Source organism: Cheilinus undulatus, linkage group 9, assembly GCF_018320785.1.
Source record: "Cheilinus undulatus linkage group 9, ASM1832078v1, whole genome shotgun sequence".
Taxonomy (NCBI): Eukaryota; Metazoa; Chordata; class Actinopteri; order Labriformes; family Labridae; genus Cheilinus; species Cheilinus undulatus.
This window is the reverse complement of record NC_054873.1, coordinates 7,575,259-7,601,513: the sequence shown is the minus strand read 5'-3', so window position 1 is coordinate 7,601,513 and position 26,255 is coordinate 7,575,259. Positions and strand designations below refer to the sequence as shown.

The 26,255-nt window shown below is 39.2% G+C and overlaps 2 protein-coding genes and 1 non-coding gene across 3 annotated transcripts; all 3 read left to right on the top strand.

Moving 5' to 3' along the window:
- Nucleotides 1-14,223: 14,223 nt before the first annotated feature.
- rpl27a (ribosomal protein L27a) lies at nucleotides 14,224-19,308 on the top strand. The gene is made up of 5 exons (XM_041794662.1): nucleotides 14,224-14,308; nucleotides 14,975-15,038; nucleotides 15,146-15,221; nucleotides 17,207-17,381; nucleotides 19,133-19,308. Exons 1-5 carry the CDS (start codon nucleotides 14,306-14,308, stop codon nucleotides 19,259-19,261), a joined length of 447 nt encoding a protein of 148 aa, XP_041650596.1. The 5' UTR covers nucleotides 14,224-14,305; the 3' UTR covers nucleotides 19,262-19,308.
- On the top strand, nucleotides 16,818-16,946 carry LOC121515833. Its single transcript, XR_005992421.1, has one exon. It is a non-coding gene; the product is annotated as a small nucleolar RNA SNORA3/SNORA45 family (small nucleolar RNA).
- Nucleotides 19,309-20,070: 762 nt separating the features above from the next.
- Nucleotides 20,071-23,993, top strand: akip1 (A kinase (PRKA) interacting protein 1). Its single transcript, XM_041794881.1, has 5 exons — nucleotides 20,071-20,257; nucleotides 21,946-22,137; nucleotides 22,233-22,307; nucleotides 22,385-22,522; nucleotides 23,559-23,993. The coding sequence occupies exons 2-5, from the start codon at nucleotides 21,979-21,981 to the stop codon at nucleotides 23,706-23,708; spliced, it is 522 nt and encodes a 173-aa protein (XP_041650815.1). The 5' UTR covers nucleotides 20,071-20,257; nucleotides 21,946-21,978; the 3' UTR covers nucleotides 23,709-23,993.
- The last annotated feature ends 2,262 nt before the right edge of the window (nucleotides 23,994-26,255 follow it).

Genomic DNA, 26,255 nt, shown 5'->3' with positions numbered 1-26,255 from the left:
GGTAGGTGAATAGATGGGGTTTTCTGTGTGCTGTGTTGTTTTTGTATATCGTACTATTACTTTGCCATTACAGGGTAAAAATGTTTGAATGCTTCGGGGTAAGAAAACACAACCCTAAACATGTGAGTAGTATAGAGTAGTTAAAGTAAATATCTCTTCCCACTTAGTGAATGTCTCTTCTTCCTATAATGTTCCTTCCTCTTCCTCCCTGGCCAGTGAAGGTGAGCTCTGTCCATCCTGTCCTGGCAGGCCGACAGGAACGTCCCATCAGGGAAAATCTCCTTTAGTTTGTTCAAGAAAAACAGCTCCAGGTTTCGACCGGCCTGAGCCACCTCTGAGTCTGGCTGAAAAGCAAAAAGAGAGATTAATGTAAGAGAAGGGATCATAAGTCATTTTCTACTTTAAAACCAAATTTATCTCAAATACAACACAGACTAGGTCATTCTAACAAAGTCTTGTACCACACACCGGGCCCAAAATTAAACTGAAGAGCTTTCTCAGTGAAAGAGCAGGATGGTTTTAAGGCCTATTAGAATAATTTAGCTGGTGCCTTTAAAAACAAAAAGGAATGACATCACTGGAATATTTGAAGGGAATTAGACTAAAGTCTGCACAGTTAAATATGTTCATTGATTAGCAAATGTGAATGCAACTATCAGAACATTTATTACCACTGAGCTTCCAACCTGTCCATGTTTATACAAACCTCAATTCCAAAATAGTTGGGACATCGTATTAAATGTGGCAAAAACAAAACATGGTGGTTTACAAATCCTAATAACCTATACTTAAGTCAGAAACATTCTCGTCATACATCTAACCATTTTATTGCAAAATGGATATACAGTTTTACTTCGCGAAGAAGGCTCAGCTCAAAAGATGCTCCCTGGGTTAGTCAAGTAGCGTGCTTTGACTTTTCGGGGAGCACATAGCTACTGAATACAGTAAAATTAGTTCAAAAGCAAGCAGTACATAGTTGCCTGAATCTCAATATGAGGGGGCAACAAGCTTTATGCTATAAAGGAGGAGGCTGGGGTGGAGGAGGTTAAGCTTTGCCAGCAGCAGCATTAATGCAAGCTGGGATGGATGAGAAGTACGTCATATTTAAATGCGCCACTGTGTTGAGAGAAAGAGTTGTGATTGGCTGTGGCAGCTGAGAGGCGATAATTGGGACCAGCTGGTGGTCAGCTGACCACAGCTGGGCGTATGACTACCATGTCCTGCATGACTGAGGAATCTGATGTTGAGCTCCTACTTGGGGTCCTGGGTGTTGATGGTCCTGAGGAGGTAGAAGAAGTCCAAAAAAAAAAGACAAAACAACACGCACATATACACCAAGGCAGCCATCAGCAGCACCATCCTGACAAAATCATGCTTCTGTTCCAACTATTTTGGAAAGTGCTGCAGGCATCAAGCTTATAATGTGTGTATGTGTTCAATACAAAATCATGTTTATCAGTAAACATTAAATATATTTGTGCTGTATTCAGTTAAATATCGGTTTAAAAGGATTTCCAAATCACAGTTTCCTGCTTTGATACACATTTAACATTATGTCCCAACTTTTTGCAGCAATATACCCTAACAGAAAAAATCTATTAAGAGAATTTAACAACTCATTTCTGCAGCAATATCCATGGTTCTCATAGCCCAACAGAGTAAAAGATGGAAACTGAAATTTCTGACATTATTCTTGTTAAGTATCGTAGATATGACCTGAGGTTTTATGGTTTTTGGCACACTGACACAGTCTGATTGGCAGTCTTTACATAAAGAAATCAAATGTAGAAATGTGTCCCAGTTCTTCTACATGTGGAACTTATTCCCTCAGGCTATAGTTCAGAGATGATTCAATTGAGAAGAAATTAGATTAAGGCTGGAAATCCAGTCGTATGCTGATGACCTTGTGACAAACTCACGTAGTTGAACGTAGCACAGTTCTTGAACATCAGCAGCATGTCATCCACAAACTGCTCAGCGGTGAAGTAGTGCAGCGTGTTGCTTTTGTCCAGTTTCCTGCGGATCAGCGACAGGTCGATGGGCCTCTTTATGATCTGGTAGTAGTTTCTGGCCTGAAGGAAGTTCACAGAGATTAGATCACTGAACACTGTCTTTATAACTCAGCAGTATGTTATGAAGGTTAAGTAGAACATTTAACATGTACAGTACAATAAGCCACACTTTTCTCTTTTGTAGGTTATAATAACAGTTACAGACTGCCATCACTTTGTTTCTGCTTTGAAGAGTTTTAAATGTAATCAGAAGAAACGATGGGTTTGTTCCATTTGACTTACAAAGCTTACTTAATGATGAAAATAAGACCTAAAGCACGTTTCTGGGCTGAAGAAAATCGGTGACTTTTGTATACGTTTGATGTACATGGGATAGTGGGAGACATCTTGCTTTAATGGTCTCATATTTAACTAATAATGCTGTCAAAATGGGCTGCATGGTGTCCCTGTTGGATAGGGCCTTTCTGTGTGGAGTTTGCATGTTCTCCCATGCATGCATGGGTTCTCTTCGGGTACTCCAGCTCTCCTGCAGACCAGAGACATGCTCATTACATTAATTAGTGAGTCTAAATTATCCCTAGGAGTGAGTATGAATGCTTTGTTTTGTTTTTTTGTTTTTTTTCCGCTATTTTAGATATCCAAAATATTTGTCTCAGCTCAGAAATACACTTTAATGGACAAAAGTATTTGGCCATCTGACCATCAAACCAACAGGGACTGTATTAACATTTTATTCAAATAGATTTACTTCAATATGGAAAAAGCACAGGAAGGAGCACCCTCCAAACAAAAAAACGTTTTTAAGGTGCCCGACGAAAAAGACTTACTAAGAAAGGAGAAGTGTCAGCACTCAAAAATGTCCTTTTTGGTAGTTTTATTCAAGGCAGCAAGGCACAACAGACGCGTTTTGACTTAGTCTTCCTCAGCGTTGTGAAACAATACACGCAAGAGCGCCTTAAATACAGGAAGTGTTCAGGTACAGCTTTCAAAATAAAATACAATGAAATAAATTTAATAGGTTTCCTGGTAGGGGCTCTAACGTGTAACAATACCTTGTACAAAGATCAATGTATATATAAATGTAGAAATGCATTGCAGTGACAATACAACAAATACCAATATCCAAATAGTACAAAAAATGTACAAAAATGTGTAACTACAAAAATTCAGCCGATCCTGGACATGACTCTCCAGTCATACTGACAAAGTATTAAACACTGTATCAGATAAATAATCAAAGAAAAGAGCAATAAATATTCAAGAGAAGACGCTGCATTTTTTATATATAAGTCTTGAATGCATAAGGCTCCCTCTAGTGGCTAAAAATGTTAGAATTGAAAAAAGGTCCTAACATTGTTAAGAGCAAGAGAACCACAAACTCATATTGGAGAGTCATTAAATAAAACATCTGTTCAAAGACACTTAATGCAATGCATTAAATGGTGTCACTCAATAGATAAATCTCTTAGACTTATGAATACCTCAATAGATTTTATAAAAGGAAATAATTTGAAATGAATTAAAATACATTTCTATTATCAAGCTATCAGATAAATAATCAAAGAGAAGAGCAATAAATATTCAAGAGAAAGAAGCTACATTTCTTATATAAGTCTTGAATGCATAAGGCTCCCTCTGGTGGTTAAAAATGTTAGAATTGAAAAAAGGTCCTAACATTACTAAGAACAAGATAACCAGATAACTCGTATCGGAGAGTGATTGAACCCAACGTCTGTTCAAAAGCACCAAATGCCATAAATAAAGTGGTGTCACTCAGTGAAACAAATCTATCCGGCTTATACATACCTCACAAGGATTATTCAACAAAATTTTTCTATTAATATGAAAGATGATAAGCATTATATCCAGGGAGAGGTAGACTTTTCGTGGATTTTTTAAGGCAAAACAACCATAAAAAAACTGAAAATTAAACCTGGTAACAAGAGGAAAACACTAAGAAACCATAAAAAAAATAATATGAAGAAATTAGAATATAGAAAAGAAAAACATATATATATATAATTCTTCAAAAAAAGTTAAACTACAAGGTAACCTAAAGAAATGGAAAATAATTAGAAATGATAAAAACACAAACAAAAAATCTAATAGTAGTGGTGACAGAGCCAATGCCACTACGAAATCACAAAGTCCCCCATCCCTAAGCACATTAATGAAATGTACTGTATCAAAAACAAGGACACCAAAAAAGCAGAAAAATTGGCTTACTGCCTGAAATGACGAAGAACAGAATAATATAACACAATTAATACAGACCATTCTTACAACACTTTTACAAAAAGCATCCAAGAAGGAGCTCCTCATTCAGACCCCTGGGGTGTTCTGTTTGTAAAGTGCGAATCCACAACGCCTCCCTTTGGAGTGCCTCATAATGAAGGTCTTGGGGCTCTAACGTTCTACCTTGAGAGAAGACAGGATCCTAACCCTCCGACAAAATTTCTGGTAGATATGGTTGATTTGGTACTCCGTAGTAAGGTCAGGCACTGGTGTTGGACAAGAAGGCCTGGCTCGCAATCTCCGTTCCAGTTCATCCTAAAGGTGCTCAATGGGGCTGAGGTGAGAACTCAACCAGCGAGCCAGTCAAGTTCTTCAAAACCGAACTCATTAAACCATAACCCTTGCTTTGTGCATAGGTACAGTCATTTTGAAAAAGAAAAGGGCCTTCCCCAAACTGTTGTCATAAAGATGGAAGTATAGCATTGTCCAAAAATGTCATGGTATGTTGAAGCATTAAGATTGGCCTTCACTGGAGATAAGGGGCCTAGCCAAAACCCTGAAAAACAGCCCCATACTATTATCCCTCCTCCACCAAACTTCACAGTTAGCACAGTGTAGTCGGGAGGTAACGCTGTCCCAGCATCTGCCAAACTCAGACTCACCCATCTGACTGACAAACAGAGAAGCGTGAACATGTTTCCGCTGCTTATCAGTCCAGTGTCAGTGGCTTTTACACCACTCTATCCAACACTTGACATTGGACTTGGTGATGTGGGGCTTGCATGCAGCTGCTGGCCGTGGAAACCCATTCATTAAAGCTCCCGCCACACAGTAGAAGTTCAGAACTCTTCAGCTATGGAATCACCAGAGTGTTGGAGACTTTTACACACCATGCTCTTTAGGCGTTGCCCCGCTCTGTGATTAACATGATCTCCCGCTTCACAGTTGCTGTTGTTCCTAAACACTTCCACTTTCTAATAATTACAGTTGACGGTGGAATATCCAGCAAGGAAGAAATTTCACCAACAGTCTTATTCTAAAGGTGGCATCCATCACAGTGTCAAGCTTGAAGTCACTGAGCTCTGTGTACATATCTGATCTTTTCAAATTCCACTGCAGTCTGAATGGCCGGGTCACACTGAAGGAGACTTTTACATAATTTTGGAGCAACAAACATCACAGTCCTGCAGAATAGGTGGTGTTGGGAGTCAGTTTGGCTCAGCATGGAAGACTCAGGAATGAAGACAGTCAGTGGAGCGACAGTGAGGTTTGAGACCTTTTAAACATTTCGAGTGATGCTTTTACACATGCAAAACTTGAGGGATATTATCGTAAATGACCTTTTATCCAATGAATTTTGAAAGAAATGGCCGAACATGGCTTCAGAGGAAAGTGGCGATAGTGCCAAAGAAAAGTGAAAGCCTTAAAGCTAAGTCTAAAGAGGCTTAAGACTCCAAATCAGATCTGAGCATTAAGGCCTGCACAGTGAGCATAGCCTAAGTTTGCTTTGGTATATTTGAACAGTTTTCAGATAAATACAGTTTAAGTTTTTGAAGTAGAACTAGAATATGCTGTTTGATACAATTACAAAGAAATGCACATATTATGGATGAGGTTTGAGTAGAAATCTGTTGAACTGACCAGAGGGCTGACAGGTTCGTGGAATGGAGCGCTGAGTGAGTGACAGTACAACAGTAGAGTCAGCTTCTCACATCTCTGCACACAAAAACACACAAAGACACAGCCACTTAGAACATCTGTTGTATATAAACTCCATATCAGAAGTGGATAAACAGCTATAGCTCAGTCAGACAACTCAGGCTAAATTTGAGAGAGCTAGAGTGCAAAGTTGATGTAAAGACTGAAATCTTGCAGCTTCAATAGACCGCCAGTATGGAGGATGTTAGTCAGGTGACTGGAGGTCTCAGCTTGAGTTCATCACTTCCTTCATAGACAGAATTACTGAAGTACTTCAGGCATTGTAAATAAAACATTGCTTACATAATGAATACTTTGTTTAGGCTGCTGAACTTTTTGTTGGTGTAATTCTGCAGCCATAATCAGAGAGTTATCAAAACAGAGTGGATCAGCTATCCATCCATGTTGAGTTAGAAAAATAGCTTGTGTTTATTGTACCGTTAATCTGATGAATCTGAATAAGCAGCACAGACCGCTCACCCTCTGGTCCCGGTTGGACAGTGTGTACAGGGCTTTGAATCCACCAAGGGAGTGACTGTCCTCACAGTCGTACGTCTCCATGGGATCCTGATCAGTTCGACACAGAGAGCAAACCCAGTCACCTCTGTAGGACACACAGAAGCTCAGTTATTTTATCAGTTAGAAGTGAAAATACCATTGTTCATTACACACAATGCTGCATCTTAAATAGTATTTGCACTTTCAGATCAGGCTTTACTTTGTCTTTTTCATTATTGCTAGAAACTGTTATAAAAAAGTGAAAACCAATGATCAAATACCACCAAATGCAAGATACTTGGTATGAGTGAAGTGTTTCAGATGTAAAGGACTGTTGGATCCAAAGTTATTTCTGGCTTATAATGGGGGGATAACAGTGCCTTCAAATTCATTTTTATTCTCATTAATCTTAGCTTAGTACTCCATCATGACAAAGTGAAAACAAAATTTTAGATTTCTTGTAAATTGATAAATATTAAAACTGAAATATCACACTGACATAAGTATTCAGACCCTTTACTCAGTAGTTGAAGCACCTTTGGCAGCGATTGCAGCCTCCAGTCTTCTTGAATATGATGCAACAAGCTTTGCAAACCTGGACTGAGAAATTTTCTGCCATGCAAATCCTCTCAAGCTCAGTCGGTTTAGATGGGGACCATCAGTGGACGGCTTTTTTCAGGTCCCTACAGAAGGGTTCAAGTCAGGGCTCTAGCTGGGCCACACAGAGTCGTCCCTAAGCCTCTCCTGTGCTGTCTTACATTGAGGGTATCACTGTACTGTGGGAGTGAGTATTCAGCTTTCCCTCAACCCTGATCTTCACGTTCTTGCTGTTGAAAAACACCCCCACAGCATGATGCTGCCACCACCATGCTTCACTGTTGGGATGGTATTTGGCAGGTGATGAACGGTGCCTGGTTTCCTACAGACATTAAGTTTAGAATTAAGCCCAAGCAGTTCCATTACGGTTTCATCAGACCAGAGAGAATCTTGTTTCTCACAGTCTCAGAGTGCTTCAGGTGCTTTTTTACAAACTCCAAGCAGGCTTTCATGTGTTTTGCACTGAAGAGAGACTTCCATCTAGCCACCCTGCCGTAAGCCCAGATCAGTGGAGGACTGCAGTGATGGCTGTCCCTGTAGAACTTTGTCCCATCTCCACAAAGGATCTCTGCAGCTCAGTCAGAGTGACATTCAGGTTCTTAGTAAGCTCTCTTACTAAGGCTCTTAGATGCAAACAGAAGGAACCTGAGTTAAATTTCAGTTTTTTTGCAAAGGGTGAATACTTCTGTCGGTGCGATATTTTATTTTTTTATCTTTCATAAAAACGTCTAAAATTCTGTTTTCACTCTGTCGTGATTTAATAATACCAATGCATTAGGGATGCACAATATTATCGGCATGTTATCGGCAGATATGTACATTTCTGCCACTTTATTTGTTAGTAGAGTTTTAGACTGGACCAACGGACTTACGTTTAACTGGTATGAGAATATTTCACATAACTCACAGAGGGTAGCTGATGAGCGGAGGTATATGACAGCTCAGGTGGTAAACTTTAGGGCAGCGGTCACAGCAGAGCAAATCTCCTCCATTTTGACAAACAGCACAGAAGTCCTCACTCTCCATCTCCTCAGGTCCTGACACAGCTCCAGCCTGCTGAATACATGAATCAGTTTCCTCCTGAGGCCAGCAAACATGCAGGGTTTGATCCTCATTGACTTCCATTTTAACTTCATCTACCACACAGCTCATCTCAGGTTCATCCTGACATTGATCCTGATCAGTTTCTGGCTCCGGATCCAGCTCTATCACCAATGTTTGCCCTGGATCTGGGTCCAAATAAAATGTCTCTGAGTCTGTTTTTGCATCATGATCCCATTCTTCAGATCCGGAATCAAACAGGATGAAGGGCTGATCTGGATTAGATTCGCAGTCAAAGCCTGAGTCCTGCTCCGGTTCTTCAGAGGGGGGGCTTTCAGGACAGAGCGGCTCAGTCCACAGCTCAGTTGGGACAAAATGAGACAATTCTGCTGGATCAGACGGAGATGCATCACTGATCACCAAATGGTTGGGCTCAATGTTTCTGAAGCCATTCTACAGAAAAAAACAAGAAGAAGAGCATTAATAAACAGATAAAAATATATCCTTGACTCTAATCAACGTGCCTGAATCTTTATTTCTGTACCTGCTGAGGATGATCCAAGCAGGAGACACCATCGTGAATCACGGCTTGTGTTTGTAGCTGGAGTCGCACCAGAGACACCACAGGCTGCAGACTTGATAACCACACAGACTGGAGGTTCAGACGCTCCAAGTTCACTACAGGTATGCAGAAATTACCCAGAATCCTCTGGGCCTCAGGGGGAATCCTGTGGATATGAATGGTATTAAATTACATGTGTTTTAAAGTGTTACATGTTTTTCTATATGACAGAGGTATAGTAACTCAGAGCAGAAAGTAAAACCAAAACAAGATGATGCCAATAAAGACTAAGCACCGTGTTTTCTTGATGAACACCTAAAGTCACAGGCGGCGTCTCTAACTCAGTGAATAACTTCACTTATGGTGCAAACAAGTCTGACAAAAAAAATTAACAGCACAACTTAAGGCTGCTGACACACCTGAGTGCACACCAGAAGACTCAGCTGAACTGTGAGTCCGCTCAGACCACACACTTGCCAGCCTACCGTCAACCTAACCTGATCACATGACTTAAGAAGAAAAACATGTATGTCTATCGATACTCTCTGCTTGCTGTCCCTCCACAATAAGTTGTCCTGGCATGCTGTATCAAAAATCATAAAACAAGGAAAAGAATCAGGATGAAATCCTGGCTGGAAGGAAGGTACAGTTGTGTTTATGCTTGTGAGCAGTAAAAGTACGTATGCTCCAGCTGGTGGTGCTGCCTGGTCTTAATTGTTGTTGATACTCTGTCAGAGGGACTACGACCTACAATCATAATTGTCAAACATGTTTGATATTTATCCAGAGTCTGGGGAGACTAGAACACAGTTTGAAGCAGTAAAACAATTATGTTAACACCACACATGAAGATTAAGTACGAGTAAAAGTACTTATCCATAATGTGCTCAAAAAAGTATATAATGAGTGCCCTAAAGGGGTCCTTCAAGTGGGCAAAACAAGATAAAGTGCTCCCCCAGGATGCTCTTTATTTAGACAAAACATGATAAATGTCTTTCCCTGCCTCGAACCAAGCTCCCTAAAATACTGTATATGCTATCTCTTAGACAGATTGGAAACATGGATATGGACCAACTTTTGGTGGAAATATTACTCTTCGGTTTGTATGCAAATATTTTCCCAGAGTTTAGATAATCTCCCTGTTTTCCATCTCTGTATGAACAGGATTTTCTCATCTAACTCTTGACAGAAAAGAAAGAATGGTTATGTTTCACAACCATTTTAAACATGATTTCCCTTTTGTGTTTTTCAGACCAACTTCTTACGTGTGCAATCTTTCACTTTACCGTATTGTCTTTGATAAAGCTGCAACGTCTTTTTCAGGTTGTCTTCGTTGTTTTTCAGCTGATTGAGAGGCGGCGTTTATCTTTCCAGTGGATGTAAGCTCCATTTCACAGGATCCAGGAATGCACAACTGTTGAAAAAAAAATTACATTTGGCTTCATCTGTCTTTTCCACTTACAGTGCTGTGAAAATGTATTTTCCTCATCCTGACTTAGGGTTTTTTTTTTTTTTTTTGCATATTTGTTGCACTTAAATGTTTCAGATCATCAAACAAATGTTAATATTAGACAACGATAATCTGAGCAAATACGATACACAGTTTTTAAAAGATTATTACATTTAAAAAGCCACCCAAACCTACCTGGCTCTATGTGAAAAAATAATTGCCCCCTTGTTCAATCGAGTTAACTGGGATTTATCACAAATCTGTGTTCAATAATCACAAGCTACATCCAGGCCTAATTACTACCAGACCTGTTGAATCTAGAAATCTCTTAAATAGAAGCTGTCAGACAAAGTGAAGTAAGCTAAAAGATCTCAAAAAACCAACACATCATGGCGCCACCTTAAGAAATTCAAGAGAAACAAAGTCACCGACATCTATCAGTCTGGAAAGGGTTGTTTAAGGCATGACCTTAAACAGGCCTTTCATGCTGGAAAACCCTCCAGTGTGGCTGAATTAAAACAATTCTGCAAAGATTTCTCCACAGAAATGTATTTGCTTGCAGTTGTTGCCTCCAAGGATGGAACAACCAGTTATTAGGTTTATGACTATTTCACATAGGGCCAGGTAGGTTTGAATAGCTTTTTCCTTAATAAATGAAATCACCGTTTAAAAACTGCAGTTTCTATTTACTAGGGTTATCTTTGACTAATAAATGCATTTTACAGCGCTGTCTGTATGTAGAGCAGTAAAAGTCAACTATTAGCAGTGTTGAAGTGTGTTAAATAACTGATCATCTGTTGTTTTTTACTTGTTCTGCTGGGAGGACTCGTCTCTCTGCTCTTGTAGCTGAAATTGAACCTGTCTCTGATGAATGGGCCTCTAGTGTCAGCCTCACTCTGCACAGGGATACCTGTGGAAGCAGGGCGGCCTGCCTTTGGGGAAAGTTTCCATGGCATCTGTGAGGCAGGTGTGCCATCTCCAGGCAATCAGGGACTCTTTGGGTGAAATACAGAAGAGGAAGCACGGAAGAAGAAGGTAGTTTGAAATCACTAGTGTGTTCATGTTTGACAGCAGAAAACAAGAATCAAAATAAACAGAAGACCGCACAAGAATCAGTGAAAGCAGCATGGTAAGGTTTACTAAACTGCTTATTCACACAAGGAAAATGAAAGATTTACAAGTTAAATCGTAGATTACATATGCAGAGAAAGCTCTGTGTGCATACGTGTGAACTACAGATCAACAGCTTTGATTCTAAAGGTGAAGTCTGAGAGGATTTCATCTTACCTGAATGTGTTTAGAAAAGCCAGATGTCCGTTTCAGAAAGCCAGGTGAGTGTTTCCAGGTAGATATGTGTCGAGGATTAGAGGGATGCTGCCTCTACGTGTGTCCAGTGTCAAGGGAGAGCTGCATGATTTGATTGGTGGAGAGCTCCACCCCTGACACTTCAGCACTGTTCACTCAGAGGAAAGTTAATGTAGCATATGTTTAACACTTTTAATGATGATATTAACTGCCTTTCACAGCAGCTGAGGGAATAAGGGAATGAAGCTGTTAACCAAAATTTCAATATGTAGCACCAGCGCTGCAAAAGCTCAAATCTTATTGGTCGTTCAGTTTTAGCTGAAAGCTTTGTTTCCTTAGAAACCTGATAAAAACTGATCACTGAAACATTCAAACAGTTACCTGGCCCCATTTTTATTCTGACCAATGGTGAGGTACAGTCTGTACGGTAGACTCCAGCTTTGAATAACAGACCAACTGTATGTAAATCCACCTTAACCTCTTCTCTACACGATCTACACTTATCTTTTTATTGCTCCCTGTTCAGACTTTTATATCGTTTAGTTAACAGGAGCCAAAAAGAAGAATCAATCTTCTCCTCTACTACATGAGACTCGTTTAACTAAACAGTCTAAAATAGGAGTCTTTGCTCCCATGCTGTGCTGTTTGTCTGTAATTTGGCTATTAATTCAAAGGAGATCATCACAGACCAGTCCAAGTGGATGTGAAGTCCAATAAACAGGATCACAGGGATGAGAAAATGTCTGATGATGCAGAAAATACATCATGCCCAGATAGTTTCCATCACAGCTGACCTGGTTTCTGCTGTAAATCCTCAGATTGTCCACTTAGAGTAACGGTTAACTGCAAATAATCCTTTTGGTTTAAAGGAACCCGGAATATTAAAATGTGTGTTTTATTAGAATAACATTTGTGTCTTCTTTATGTGTACACTAGATTTCTTCACTATGAAAATTTAAGTAATAAATTCACACGTAGGCTGCCATTGTTGTGCAGTGTATTATGGGTAGTGAATTACATCAGTTTATAAGGCCTTTTAAATTTTAAACTGAGTGCGGTTATGGAAGCTCATTTCTGCAACTTTAAAAAAAAAAAAAGAAACTTAGATGATTAAAATAAAAATAAAATCTTGAATCAAAATTATAAGATAGAAACACTATGAATTAAAAATATACATAAACTAGAAAAGCACTCAGAGAGCACAGACCTCCGCTATTAGCCCTATCTCCCAATAGTGAAGAATCCTTTAAAATTGTTCCTGGATCCGGACAGTGATCCAGACCATTTCCTAAATCTAATTCACTAATCACTTCCTCCCCAGCAAGGAGGAAACATGGTGAGGCAAATCATTGGCTTCACTAGATGGAGCTGTCATGATAGAAGCGCTGCCTGCCCATGCCAACAGATGCACTGACAGTCTCACCCATGGTCTCACCGGACGACTGAAAGTCATGGCAGAGGGTGAATATTCCTCTATTCCTCCCAGCATTGTGAGTATTCTCACTACAATTTGCTGTCTTTCTCTCTGTTATGCTCCGACTCATCTCCTCGACTGGGTGTGTGTCTTTCAAACTCTATAAACTCCCAAACTTTGAATAGAAACACAACCTAAATGCTGCTAGGATTGAAGTTACTCATGTTCACCATCTCCTGGTGTAAAGTGGTAACAGTGCAGACCTCTGCCATTAGCCCCATCTCCCAATAGTAAAGAATCCATTTAAAAAATTCCTGGATCCAGAGGGCGATCCTGATCAGTCCCAAAATCTAACCCCTTCTCCCTTATGCCATTTCTGACATTTACTGATAATTTCATGAAAATCCGTCCATGACTTTTTGAGTTATGTTGCTGACAATCGAACAAACAAACGAACAAACCTGATCACATAACCTCTTTGGCGGAAGTATTAAAACTCAAAATAATGTGCATGTAAGTCAAAATTATTGCATAAACAGTCCACATTATGATAAATCAACAGTGTATACCATAAATTTGATTGTTTATCTCATGGTTATGATTAACTCTCTTACTCTTGACTTTATATCCCATAATGTCCACTTTTTTTACTTCAAAATCACAACTAATTTTTATCTCCAAATTCTGACTTCTTATCCCATAATAATAAATATCTCATTATTCTTACTCTTGTTAACATTTTGACTATATATCTCATAATTATAACTTCTTATCTCATAATATTGTATTTTTAATCTCCTAATTCTAACATTTTATCACAATAATGACCCTTTATCTCATAATGCTGACTTTTTATCTCATTACACTGACTTTCTTATCACGAAATAAATTCGTCCCACACCTATACTCAAAACAGCTCTAGCTGCAAATCAGTCCAGTGACTGATTATGGAAGCCTAAGTTAATAAATCAATAAGTAAATATGTAAATGAATGTTGATTTACAGTTTTTTTATAGAGGGAAAATATCAAACTTATTTTTTTTTCTAAAACTAAATTTTCAAAATGTAAAAGGACATTTGTATTAATGAGATCTTTGAATTGGTATATAAACATGATATTTTAAAGAGATGAAGGGCTCCGGATTTCTAAATAAAACACCCTGAAAATCCATTCAAACTTATACTATAGTCAAGCCAAGCATCTTCCAGTGGCCAACGAGTTTAAAACTCAACCTCCCAGGATTCATAGTACAGAAACACATAAATGATAAAAGATCGTTATTTAGCCATATACATAGCTATGCACTCGGACACTGTCATCATATTTCCTTGCATTTTACCTCATAAAGTGAAGAAATCGCTTAAACTCGCCCATGCCCGTAATCCACCGCTGAGTGTCGCTATAATTTTCCTAGCCCACTGATGCTGAGGGCAAATCTCGCACAAAACCGCGTGGTTTCCAAATCCCGTTCCTCTTTCAACTAGCCTCCAAGATGGTAGGTTCTGTCATGTATCCCTGTGCTTTGAATTTGGGTTAAATCTATGCCCATCCTTATTCTGCTGAACAGCAAATAACCATCCGACTGTGACTTACTTTTCACCCATCTCCAATAGTAGAATACCGATCGTTTTTACTTTGATTTACGCTGATTATCGGTGTTTGTTAGCGGTTTAATGTGTGATAGCTCGGCTCTCCTGGGCCCGTGGCTAAAACGGTAGACACCTAACACTGTATGGGTTCTAACCACTTTGTTTAAACCGCGTTCATAAGCCATTAGTTGTCTTCATATGTATGACGGTGTTCGGTAATGTGTCACTGCATGTGAAGGACGTTTACTGTTGTTCGTTCGTGGTTCAGTTTACGTGAATCTGCCGGTATGTTTGAGTTAGCATTAGCTTCTGAAGATGCCAGACAGCATGAATGCAGTCAGTCACTACTACGTGGAAGTGTTGGGTATATGGTAGTGTCTTTAAAGAATAAATCAACCGATTTATATCGGGTTCTGTTTAAAATCATTGCAGATATGCATCACAACCTGACAGCTGTTAGTATGTTGTAGTTAAGAGGTCGTCTGGACTTATTAGCAAGGCTGCTAACTCCTTCAATGATAGTACTATGAATGATAAAGCTGAAGAATAATTATAACTGACTTTCTTGACAGCCTACCAAGAAGACCAAGACCAGGAAGCTCCGAGGACACGTCAGCCACGGACATGGTCGCGTTGGTGAGTTTTGTTACCTGTTATTAACAGAGGTGTAGTCAGTAGGTTTGTGCTATTCTGCTGCTGTATCTTGGTGATTAATAACTCATGGTGGCTTGTCTTCTCCACAGGCAAACACAGAAAGCATCCTGGAGGTCGTGGTAATGCTGGTGGTATGCATCACCACAGAATCAACTTTGACAAATAGTAAGTACTGCTGGGCATGATGGGATTCTGGTAATGCATTTAGGTAATTCTTGTCTGCTTGTGAACTGGCTGACATTACGTTTTTAGACTAAAGTGGTTGGGTATGCATGGGAGAACTGCATCATGTACACAGTTTCAGCAGGTCAATGTTAGGGGTCTTTATATGTGGAATTAGCAGTAACAGCAAAGACTGGTAGAAAACGATCAGTGCAATATTAGCTTTAGCAGCTAGCACGACAATGAAAACTTTAGTTATAGCAGTTCAAGTAGATCTCCTCTTAGATTCAATTAAACTGTTCTAGTCATGTTGATAGTAGAAAGGGTGATGTTGGTGGATGATGCAGCTGTTCCATGTAAGAATTGTTGTCTCTGCCATGACTGTTGGGTCTTCAAAGGTGTGCCAGCAACTAGGGATGTATGAGAATGGATTTTTGCCAATCTCAGATTTGCAGATGTTTCCAAATTCATTTAAGCTGATACAGTATACAAACACAAACGCTACACATTTGTTGAGTGTGTAGTGTCATAGGAAACCACCTATACCTGATGGTACACATTTTTTTTTACTTGTCTTTGGCCAAAATGTGAATTTTTTCATATCTGTCAATTCCAATATTTAACTTTTTATGCCTATATTTGTGGATACGATATCAAGCCAATATTGTGGATCCCTACCACCAACCCATATTGGATCTCGTCCAAAATTGCTGGTGTTGGCCATCCGTGTCATTAGAGAGTTTTACAGAGTAGCAGTAATCTCTGTAGTCTATTCAGGTCTTCATCAATACAGCAGGAGGCATAAGCACAAGTGTGGCATCTGCTGTGACCACATTAACAAAAGTTGTAACAACACAATGGTTATCAAACAGGAGAAATCTGTGCACATCTTGAACTCCCGTCTACTCATAAATACTGTAAGCTGAGTCTACATATTGAATAGGACTTATTGACCAAGTTTGCGTGAAGGAGTGGAACTGGCTGGTCAGCATGTCTCCATGTACAGATGCAAATTACATGAGAGCAACCGTGCTGTGTTGTGTTAATAAATGTTAAAATAAGTTTGACGTTGTGTAACAGGATTCTAGTCATGAAAATCATCCTCAGAGTGGTACTAGCATTAAAAAGATGACCAGTCTTCAATTTCAAGCACAGTTTGGTTTCTGCTGATCATGAAAACAAGATAACTGAGATTAAACAGAGAAAACAATTTCTTTATTGCTTGCTCCAGTTTTGTTCCATAGATTTTTTTCAAGTGTGGTAAATGTTTCAGTGTTATATTTTGTTCACAGATATACCACCACCACCAGTTACTTTATTTGCATTTATTGTTATACCATTACATTTTTAATCTAGTGCTTACTTTTCATATTTCTACCTGTAAGAATGCGAAGAATTGTAATTTTTTGCTAATGCACCTGCTATAGTCTTTGTAAGACCAATGAGTAATTATTTTATAATCATGATTTCAACCATAAAGGAGCAAACCTAAGTGGTGTATATGGAATAATGAATGTATGTAGTGTGTTTTGCATATCTGTAGCCGTCCCCATAGTGTGGTTTAAGTAGTGTATTTTGTCAGTTTTTCTGCTCAGTAATGTAGAGACTAGAGTCTCATCTTGACACAATTCATTGTCTTGGTGTGCTAGAGTCCTCTTAGAGTAAAGACTGGTCCTATTCACCGACTGGCTCTTTGTGGGCCAGTCAGCCACATGGGCAGTTACAGACTAGTACGCTTTTATATGGTGGTACTATGGCACTGAGGTCACATAATGTTTTGTTTGGCCTTCAAATAATTATCTCCTTTTTGCATAAAAAGTTGGCATTGAGATTGAGCTCAGTGGAAATTGAGCTACTCTTGTTTACCTTTTTGTCAAGTCTGTGTAGATCTACATGTAAAGTCCTTAGAGGAAAAAATATCAGTGGTTGTCATTGTTAAATTTCTCTGTGGATGTTCAGCAGTTAACCTGTCTTCTGTCCCTCTCCAGCCATCCTGGGTACTTTGGTAAGGTGGGTATGAGACATTACCACCTGAAGAGGAACACAGCCCACTGCCCCACCATCAACCTGGACAAGCTGTGGACGCTGGTGAGCGAGCAGACCAGGCTCAACTACAGCAAGAAACCAGAGGGACCCGCCCCCATCATTGATGCTGTGCGCGCTGTAAGTATACGTCAACATTTTCACTGTCAACAAATTTGTTTTCCTAATCCCATTACTACTGCAGTGTACAGTTGGAGAGAGGTGAGCTTCCTGGATGTCTTGGGTGTTAATTTGTTGGCTGACCAAAGTTTGTCAGCAGCCTGGAAATTACCCTAAAAGCTCTTTTTATTAGTATTACCCTTTTTATTAGTGGCACTTTTATGTTTGCAAACTGCTGGAAGTCTTTGCTTTGAATGGATTTTAATAGTTGAAAAAAGCTTAAATTACTCAACAACCAGAAACAACAACCCAGAGGTTTTTCTGCCAAGTAAAGAAAATAAAATGATATGTTTTTAAAAGAGCAATACTATTCTCGCCTTACGTTTTTATTAATGATTAAATCTATGGAGAAAACATAAGGTTGCATACTCAAACCATCCAAAAAGATAATTTTGCTTAAGGTCACATCAAATTAGGTTGCATGTTTACAGGGCCATCTAAATAAAGCAATTTATATGACACCTAACACACACCTCCATTTCAGAGATGCATTACTTGTATTGTTTTGGACCCTGTGGCAGCCAATATTCTAATATGAGCTCTTTATTAAGACATTTCTGTTTTTAATGGTAAAATGTCATTTGTATTGTCTATGAACTAAGCAAAGACTGTTTATTTTGGCTTTCCACCCTGGATACCTGTTGTCATTGCCATCTCCTCTGCCTGAAGTTTTTCATTTTAGCACAGTAAAATTATTTTTTTACAACCAATCCTCATAATCCAGGCCATGTGAATCCCAGTATGCTTAGTGTTTTGCCTTGAAAGAGGCAGAACTGTCTTAATATCTCACTCTGCAATAACTATTTGTAATGTCTGTTTATCTGGTGAATGGGATCATGGAGACCTGTTAATGTTGGTTCACTTGAGCGTCACTTTTCAGTCTCACACCCCGTTTGCACTGGACTAGTAATAACTAGGGTCCTCTGGTAATTTGTGATCTTATGGGACGCCTGCATTTTAAATCCACTGTGATTCGACCATATTTGTAATTTGCAGTGTAAATATCCAGGGCAGATTACGGACAATATTTCAGCAGAAACAGGTCCATGGGTGATTCTAATCCTGTGCAAATAGATATCTCTGTAATTTAGGTCGTTTGTTTTTCCTGCTCCTTTTTCTGATTGAAAAAAATAAGAGGCTTTGCAGGACATTGTTATCCAAGTTTTTGACACTTAAAGGTCAAATTGGGCTTTGCTGTGATTTAACATGCTGTGAAGGAGGGTTGTTGTGGATGTGTAACGATCCAAAATAAAGCTCAGAATAATATTCATAACGTCAGCTTCAGAGAAATTGTTAAAAGTAACAAGAGGTTCATATTTCAGCGAGGTTAACGGTATGTTAAGACACATGAATTAAATATCATTTGCAGAATGTGATGTGCACAACATTGCATTTTATGTTTATATATATTTAAATTGTGTATTTTCATTGCAGCAGCCATGCAGCACATTTTCCTTCAGAGTACATTGCAGACTTCACTTATCCTGTGCAAATGCAGCACACTAACCACTGACATCAGGGGGTTTATTAACAAATTACCAGACGTCCCTAGGTAATCCTTATCCTGCACAAATAGGGCATTGGATAGGTTTAACAGGTAGAATTTTCTAGTTTAAATTCAAGTTGAGATTGACGCCCAGAGTTGTTGGATGTTCATTGCATGATTTCTTTTTTTTTTTTTTTTTCACTGAAAGCATTTCTTTATTTTTCAGGGTTACTACAAAGTCCTGGGCAAAGGCAAGCTGCCCAAGCAGCCCGTGATCGTCAAGGCCAAATTCTTCAGCCGAAGGGCCGAGGAGAAGATCAAGGCAGTGGGAGGAGCCTGTGTGCTGATGGCATAATGCTCTTGTCAGTTTGTTTTTGCAAAAATAAAATGTATAAATGGAAACCTTGTCTGTCATGTTGATTGCTTTGAATTTAGAGTTAAATGTTGGGCTACACTTTAAAGGGAAATGCCACCACTGCATATCACATACATGTGCAAAGTATACTAAAACTACAAAAAGCAATTGATCAAATTACCTTGTCAGTTTTAAAGCTGCAACCTTGTAAATTAAGGACATGCCGTGTAAGTCTTGCAGGTCTTGTTGAGGCTGCATCGTTTAAACACTGAAAAAGTTATGATGAAAAAGGGAATTTTTAGGCTGGAAACTTAAATCTTTAAAAATGTAAGCATAGATTGTTACACCCCTTTCTCCTTGTTAACATAGGCTGCTTTACATTACCATTAAAATTATACTGAGCAAATCAATGTATTGTCAAAGTATTGTGCAAATTTTAAGGGGGGAATTGTGGAAAAAAGCATGGTGCTGTTTTGTGGGCTAAGTTTTCACTACTTTTTCAAAAGATTAGAATGAAGACAAACTCTAGACTGAAGTATTAGAAAGGGAAGGACAAATATAATCTAATTAAATAACTGCCTTTTTCCTTCATACAAGTTTATACCAGATAATGAGCACCAGTGGACTTAGGAATTGCTCACAACGTGGAAAAATATGAATTACTAAAGGGGAGTGAGATTTTTCTCTGAATTGAACTTTAAACTGAGAAAGGTGAGGGATAGAAATTAGATATTTAAGTTTGTTAGAGGAAAAATACACGTGATGTCATTCAAGTGTTGGAGCACTTCTAAGGGGCGGGGTTTATCGTGAAGGATTTCCTGTCTCGTCGTTTGAAAACAGCGTTACCACGGCTGTGATGTAGCTGAACTTGGCGAGCTAAACGAGGGAGATATGAGTACTACTTTCAGCCTGTAACATAGGCGCTGTTGGTCCTGGGAGCTTGAACTGATGCTTGTTCTGCTCGCTGAATCGCCCTGCTGTCCGTATGTTCAACAGGTAAACAATTAACTAATCTGCTCGCCAGGACTGTTGACACCGAAGAGCTCAGGGAAGTTATGACGAGGTGTGAGAACGTAACGTGCATGATTGGAATGATTTTGTGCTCACTGTGAGCACGTGAAGGTAACGGTTAAACTAAATACTAGGTAGCAGTTTAAAAGTGAAAACCATCTGCTCGTGTTTGGTGGGGTAATCCTCACGCATGCGCTCTGTCCAATACGCTCGCAGTAATATTAATGTGAAGTTGTGGACTTACTGTGGTCATATCTTGATCCTGATCAGTTTAATTACCACCTGTAGTCTGAGTCTCTGATCATCAAATACTTTTGTGTGTGTAGCACGCTGTTAGAGTAATTTATAAACCCATTTTCTTGTTGCAATTCATCACATTGTGCTTTTCTTAACATTTGACAAAATGTCCCAAGTTTTTAGGAAACTGGGTTTTGCCCAAGGAGATGTATATTAATATTTCATGAATACTGTTATTTTTTTAATATAATTATTTGTATTTATTCAAAAGTAGGGCAGGGTAATTAATAGAAATGTATATTAAATCACAATTAAGCCTGCTGCAATTTTAAAATAGCAGTAGGTGCAATATTTCTTTAACCTGTAATATTTGTCAAAATACTAGTTTAAACTGATTTTGGCAGGAGCGATTGTATGCCACATTATGCAATCATTCAAGTGTATTTTTTTGTTTGGAGCAGTTCACAAATAATCCTGCTTTCCTTATTTTTGCACAATTTTTAATCAAAATGAGAACAGCATAAAATTGATCCTTCTCTACAATAAAAGAATTCATATCTAATTTGCAATTTAAATAGAAATAATCACAGATATTTCTTCTAATTTGTTCAGCCCTAGTTCAGCTTATTGTGTTGGTTATTAAATATCGAAAGGTTTGTTTTTTTGTGCTTGTTAAAAATACATAACATGAAGAACTTATCACATCACAAATATCACGTCCAATCCCAATGATGAGGGAAAAATCACAATTAGATTATTTTCATAAATTTTCGGCCCTAGAAGCCAGCATCAGAACTGAACATTAGTGTATTTAAATCAAATATTAAATGTGTACATTTTATTTATTGAAGCCCATTTCAGGATTAATTTTCAGATAGCCTATTTTAAACAATTGTGTAATTTTCTCCAAGAGCAGAAAATAAAGTTTTGTCATGTAAGATTGGGCCAATGGGGTTTTGGTATTTGTCTTGAAAAGATTATGAAAATATTCTTGAAATTTAAATTTATAGTTTTTTTTATTTAAAATCTATAAAACTTTAAGGATATGCACTCATTTGTTTTATTATTACTTAGATTTTTTACATCATTAGAAGTGAACATCAGTTAAAGTCTCAAGATCTTGACTATTATACAGTTTTTTGGGGTTTTTTTTGGAGAACAACGCTGGTTTTACCTTGATAACAGGTTCAGTATTTTGCTCAAGATCTCAAGAAATAAATTCCTTATTAAGGGGAAACCAGTATTGAAATACAAAGATAACAAAAAATAAGTCAAGATATTTGGAAAGAAAGAAAAACATTACTTTTTATCTAAAACATTTTATTTGAGTGTCAAATAATGAAGACTAAACATAAGTATATTAAACCCTACTCTTCTAGTGTTACTACATAGTAAGGGATAATGCCACTGTTCTCTCTGTCCTTTCCTCCTTTCAGGTGAAGCTCACCTGAGTTTAGTTTGACTCGTTCATGGCGAGCCAGGCCTGGCTGGAGTCCTCTCTGCGGCGCTCTGCCAGTCTGGGCCTGGAGGTGCTGGAAAGGGCCTCCAGGCGCAGCATGGACTGGACAAGCACCAGAGCTTCTCAGACCTCTACCACCTCAGAGGAGGAAGCACAAATACCAGCCAAGGTACCTGCATGGTTTACATTTATCAGCTCCATCATCAGAGTAGGAATAGCAGTCATGAGTTTATTGTCATATCTGCTGTCAATTGCTTCTTTCAGAGCTCCCACACAGAGATCAATGATGTCTTTGCAAACATTGCAGAGCTCATGGTGCAGACGACCTATCAGTGCAAGGTCAGTGATGATTCACCTTCACCCACATGACCTAGTGGCTCGTCTGGACTAAAATGTGAATGTTGTCTGTGCTGCAGAAGTTTTATGGGTCTGGATGTTGCACCATTCCCACTGACACTGAGAGGAGCCACGTGTGCCGATTCCATGCACGGCAAGCTGGATCAACAAAACCTGCAGTGTCTACCAGAAAAAATGTAAAGGCCCCTCACAGAAAGGTAAGTGATCCTTTTATGATCATTAAGTTATAGAAACTAGCTAATATTGGCTAATTAGCGCTCACCTGTGCTTTAAAGATGAATTTCTTTCCCTTCATTTCCCAAACAGCTGCATTATTGATCCCGACGCTTTTAAAATTCATAAAACTAGCTGAACATTTGTAGACTTTCATCCTGGAGGCTGTTAGGAGAAGGAATCGTCACAGTGGCACACTGAAGTGAAGTTCTGGCTGGGACTCTTCATATTTTCTTGTCTCCTGGGTGGCGATTAAGAGTCTAAAATGCCAAAACCTACAGTTCAAAGTAATATCTCAGTTTTTCTGCAGTTTTTCAGGTGATGCAAATGCGTGCTGTTGAAGAGATGAAGAATAAAATGCCCGACACCACAGCTTCATGTAGTGCTCCATGGTAGCTGCCACTGTCCTAAACTGTTATTTGCCCTTCAGACCCTTGTGCCGATCACAACTAAAAGTAATATATGTGAAGCTTTCACATGTAAACAAAGAAGGTTGTTTATCCTTAGGTTGCAAAATACAATTTTAAAGAAGCAGTAGTTGCACAAGGTTTCTACACAACAGTAGGAGAACCCTCTGAACCCCGCTAGATCACCAACAATCCCAAGCAGCAGTGCATGCAATATTTCAGGAACCATAAAACAGATCTCTACAAAGTAAACTGTGATGTAAAGAGTACTTTTTGGCCAATCTGCAGAAGGTTCCTGGCATTTCTATCTCTTCCAGAACATTTTCATTTCAGGTGTAAAGTGTGGTGTGTATTCAGAGCTTTTATACTACAAATTCACATTGCTAAATCAATGATGATATGACTAATCAATTTTTCTCACAGGAAAACATAGCCTTGTTTATATAAGTCCTCATTTTGGCATGAGAAGTAAAAGACGACGACTTCCTGTTAGCCTGCCAGCCAATCGCAATGCTCCAATTTCTTCTTCTATTATTTCCTTGGTTTTAACGACTAATCAGGGCCAGCCAAAAATCAAAAACATCTTTTAAAATCTAACATTTGTCGTCCTCAGGCCCCTGTGTCTGCAGCAGATGAGGATTTCTACATCGAGGTGTCTCCGGGGACATACGCCATCACTGCCAGCACGCAGGATTCCCAGCAGCAGACTCAGCTGGTCACTGTGAAACCAGGAGAGAGCATCAACCTCACCTTTAATCTCTGATGACTCCCCTGACTCAGAAAGTCACCTTTTTTAACTAAACCAACCAAAGCTTACTTTTTCATGTGTTTACTGCCTGTTTTTATTTCTGCTTCAAGTGTCTACAATTTATTCTATCAAATAATGCTATTTGTTGAAATTTGAGAAGCCATATTTTATTCCTCATACTTGAGGATTTTATCGTGTAGATCTTGTTGTTTTGTCATGCACTTAATCTTTGCCTGCACTAACGCCACATCAGTGTATGAGTTCAGTATTTTTATTAAACTCTTGTTTGTTTTTACCATCTCTCCAGTGTAATACCACAGTGTTGTATTTGTTTTTTATGACACGTTAGGTGTAAACAGTCTGAGCATTGTTGGCAGAGAACGGCCTCCGTCCTGCAGGAGGTCGAGGTTTAAAGCTGGTCGTTCCAAAAACATCTCTGATGTTTGCTCTTTTTCCTTTAGTACCAGGAAGTGACTGAAACAGAGAGCTGTGATTGGGCGAGGCGCTGATCTGAGGGACAGGGAAGCTGAAGCTCACAGGCTGTGATGTCCTCTTTGGCACGGCTGAACCCCCTGAAGAAAAATACAAAGATGCATTTAAATGTTTTCTCTGTCACTTATCATATGATGAACACCACTGTGGTTAAGATCAGCCTGGGACAGGGCCTGAATACTGTCTGTTTTAAAAAAGACATGGTCAGCAGAACTATACCTAAAGATATGTCAGGAAACCTTCACATTGGGAGAGATTGGTTTTCAATAGGATTGTCAGCATTAATGCATTAATCCTAATGTAAATATGGTCCATTAGTTGTGTATTCATTTTTAAAAATCCATTGATTGCATATGACTGGCGACCAGTCTAGGGTGTACCCCGCCTCTCTCCCAATGACAGCTGGGATAGGCTCCAGCCCCCCGTGACCCCCAGCGGGATAAGTGGTATAGAAAATGGATGGATGGATTAATTGCATACTGTATTGCTCTTTTAAGCACACTTTGGCTAAGCATCCCCCGGAAGCCGCAGTGATGTAAAATAAGTCCACCACTGGTATCCTATCCTGCTGTCTACCTCACTACCCCTTCAAATTCATAAAGACATCATGATGGAGTCTATACGCCAGAGACATTTCACAACATTTCCAAACTTGTAAAATAAACCATTGTTAAACTTGTATTAGTCTCTCCTGATTAAAGTAGTAATATTGTCAGTTTTAGTCAGAGTGTTTCCTACCCGGCTGCCTGTGTTGTGGCTCTGCTCCAGTTCTTCTCCAGTACCTCCATGGAGGACGCTGCTCTTTGCTCCTCAGCTTCACTTTCCTACTCTCATCCTCAGACTGAGACAAAGAGGAAGCAGTGGAGGGTAGATCAAGCTCGCTGTTCATCACATCTATCCCACTGTGGTTTTCTTTTCTATCCTGCTCTGCTCTCTCAAATCCATCAGTTCTTCCAAAGCTGGACCCACACCTGTGCTGAAACCTGTTCTCCCTGCAGCAGGACCCAGACGGACACCAAGAGCTGCAGAGGAGCCGAGGCGTGCATGAGAAGCTGCAAGCACAAAAACAGCCGCAGCATCGACATGAAGCTGGTGTCTGGAGGATCTGGAGCTCTCTGACTATTCTGTCATGTTGTGGGGCTGAAATGGGCAAAACAAGGCTGCGAGGAACGAGAGACACAGAGCCGTGCCACATCAGCACCCGGAGGCTTGAAACGCCATCAACTGCAGAAGCAAAAAGAGGGATTTACAGAGAGTTGAAACCTTCAGGTGTGTGTGAAGTTTTGTTTTCGTTGTTGTTTTACTAAAGAGAGATACAAAAAATATTTATCTAATGTTTTAAAATGAAAAAAAAAGTTTTAGAAAGAACCAATCTGGAAATTTAAGAAAATATTTCTTGAATAAAATTCATTCATGCTGTTATAATAAAAATTTCCCATATGAAACATATTAGAATTTCGCCTATCCCTTCTAGTTTCAACTATTCACACCAATGACATTTTTATTTCCAGACCTCCACAACCATCTCTGCGCTCTGTGGCAGCCATCACTCTCCCTGGCCCGTATCTTCTCAGATCAGGTTCCCATGGCGACAGGACAGCATCCCCCGGTACCAGATATCGTGTAAGGGCTCTGGTGTGGTTCACCATGTCGAGGGAGCAAACCAGCTGCCTTTGGGAGGAGACGACTCCCAAACTGTCACATCCTGGATGGTCAAACTCGACGAGCCAAACTCCTCCACGGCCCTGAGGTTTGAAACACAGGAAGTAGACATAACACAGTCTTAACATCAGAGTGGTAGGGTTTAAACTTAGATAATGAGAGTCTATATAAGGGGTTGGCAACTGACGACCCTCCACCTCACTGAATGTGGCTCCCAAGTTAATTTCAAAAACTAATAAATTATAAACTTTAAGGAAAAAAGGGGTCAAAAACAGCCATGAAAACAGAAACATTTCTTTATATTTTTTTAACTACTGAATAATTCTTTGATTTAGTTTTTGATTTGATCAAATGTTTGAAACTTATTTTAGATTTATTTTATTCAAAAAAATGTATTCAATTGTTTCT

Coding starts and splice junctions, on each gene's coding strand:
- rpl27a (XM_041794662.1), top strand. Junction 15,039..15,145: donor CCACGGACATGGTCGCGTTG/GTGAGTTTTGTT, acceptor TCTTCTCCACAG/GCAAACACAGAAAGCATCCT. Junction 15,222..17,206: donor AGAATCAACTTTGACAAATA/GTAAGTACTGCT, acceptor GTCCCTCTCCAG/CCATCCTGGGTACTTTGGTA.
- akip1 (XM_041794881.1), top strand. CDS start 21,979: ATGGCGAGCCAGGCCTGGCTGGAGTCCTCTCTGCGGCGCTCTGCCAGT. Junction 22,138..22,232: donor AAGCACAAATACCAGCCAAG/GTACCTGCATGG, acceptor TGCTTCTTTCAG/AGCTCCCACACAGAGATCAA. Junction 22,308..22,384: donor AGACGACCTATCAGTGCAAG/GTCAGTGATGAT, acceptor TCTGTGCTGCAG/AAGTTTTATGGGTCTGGATG.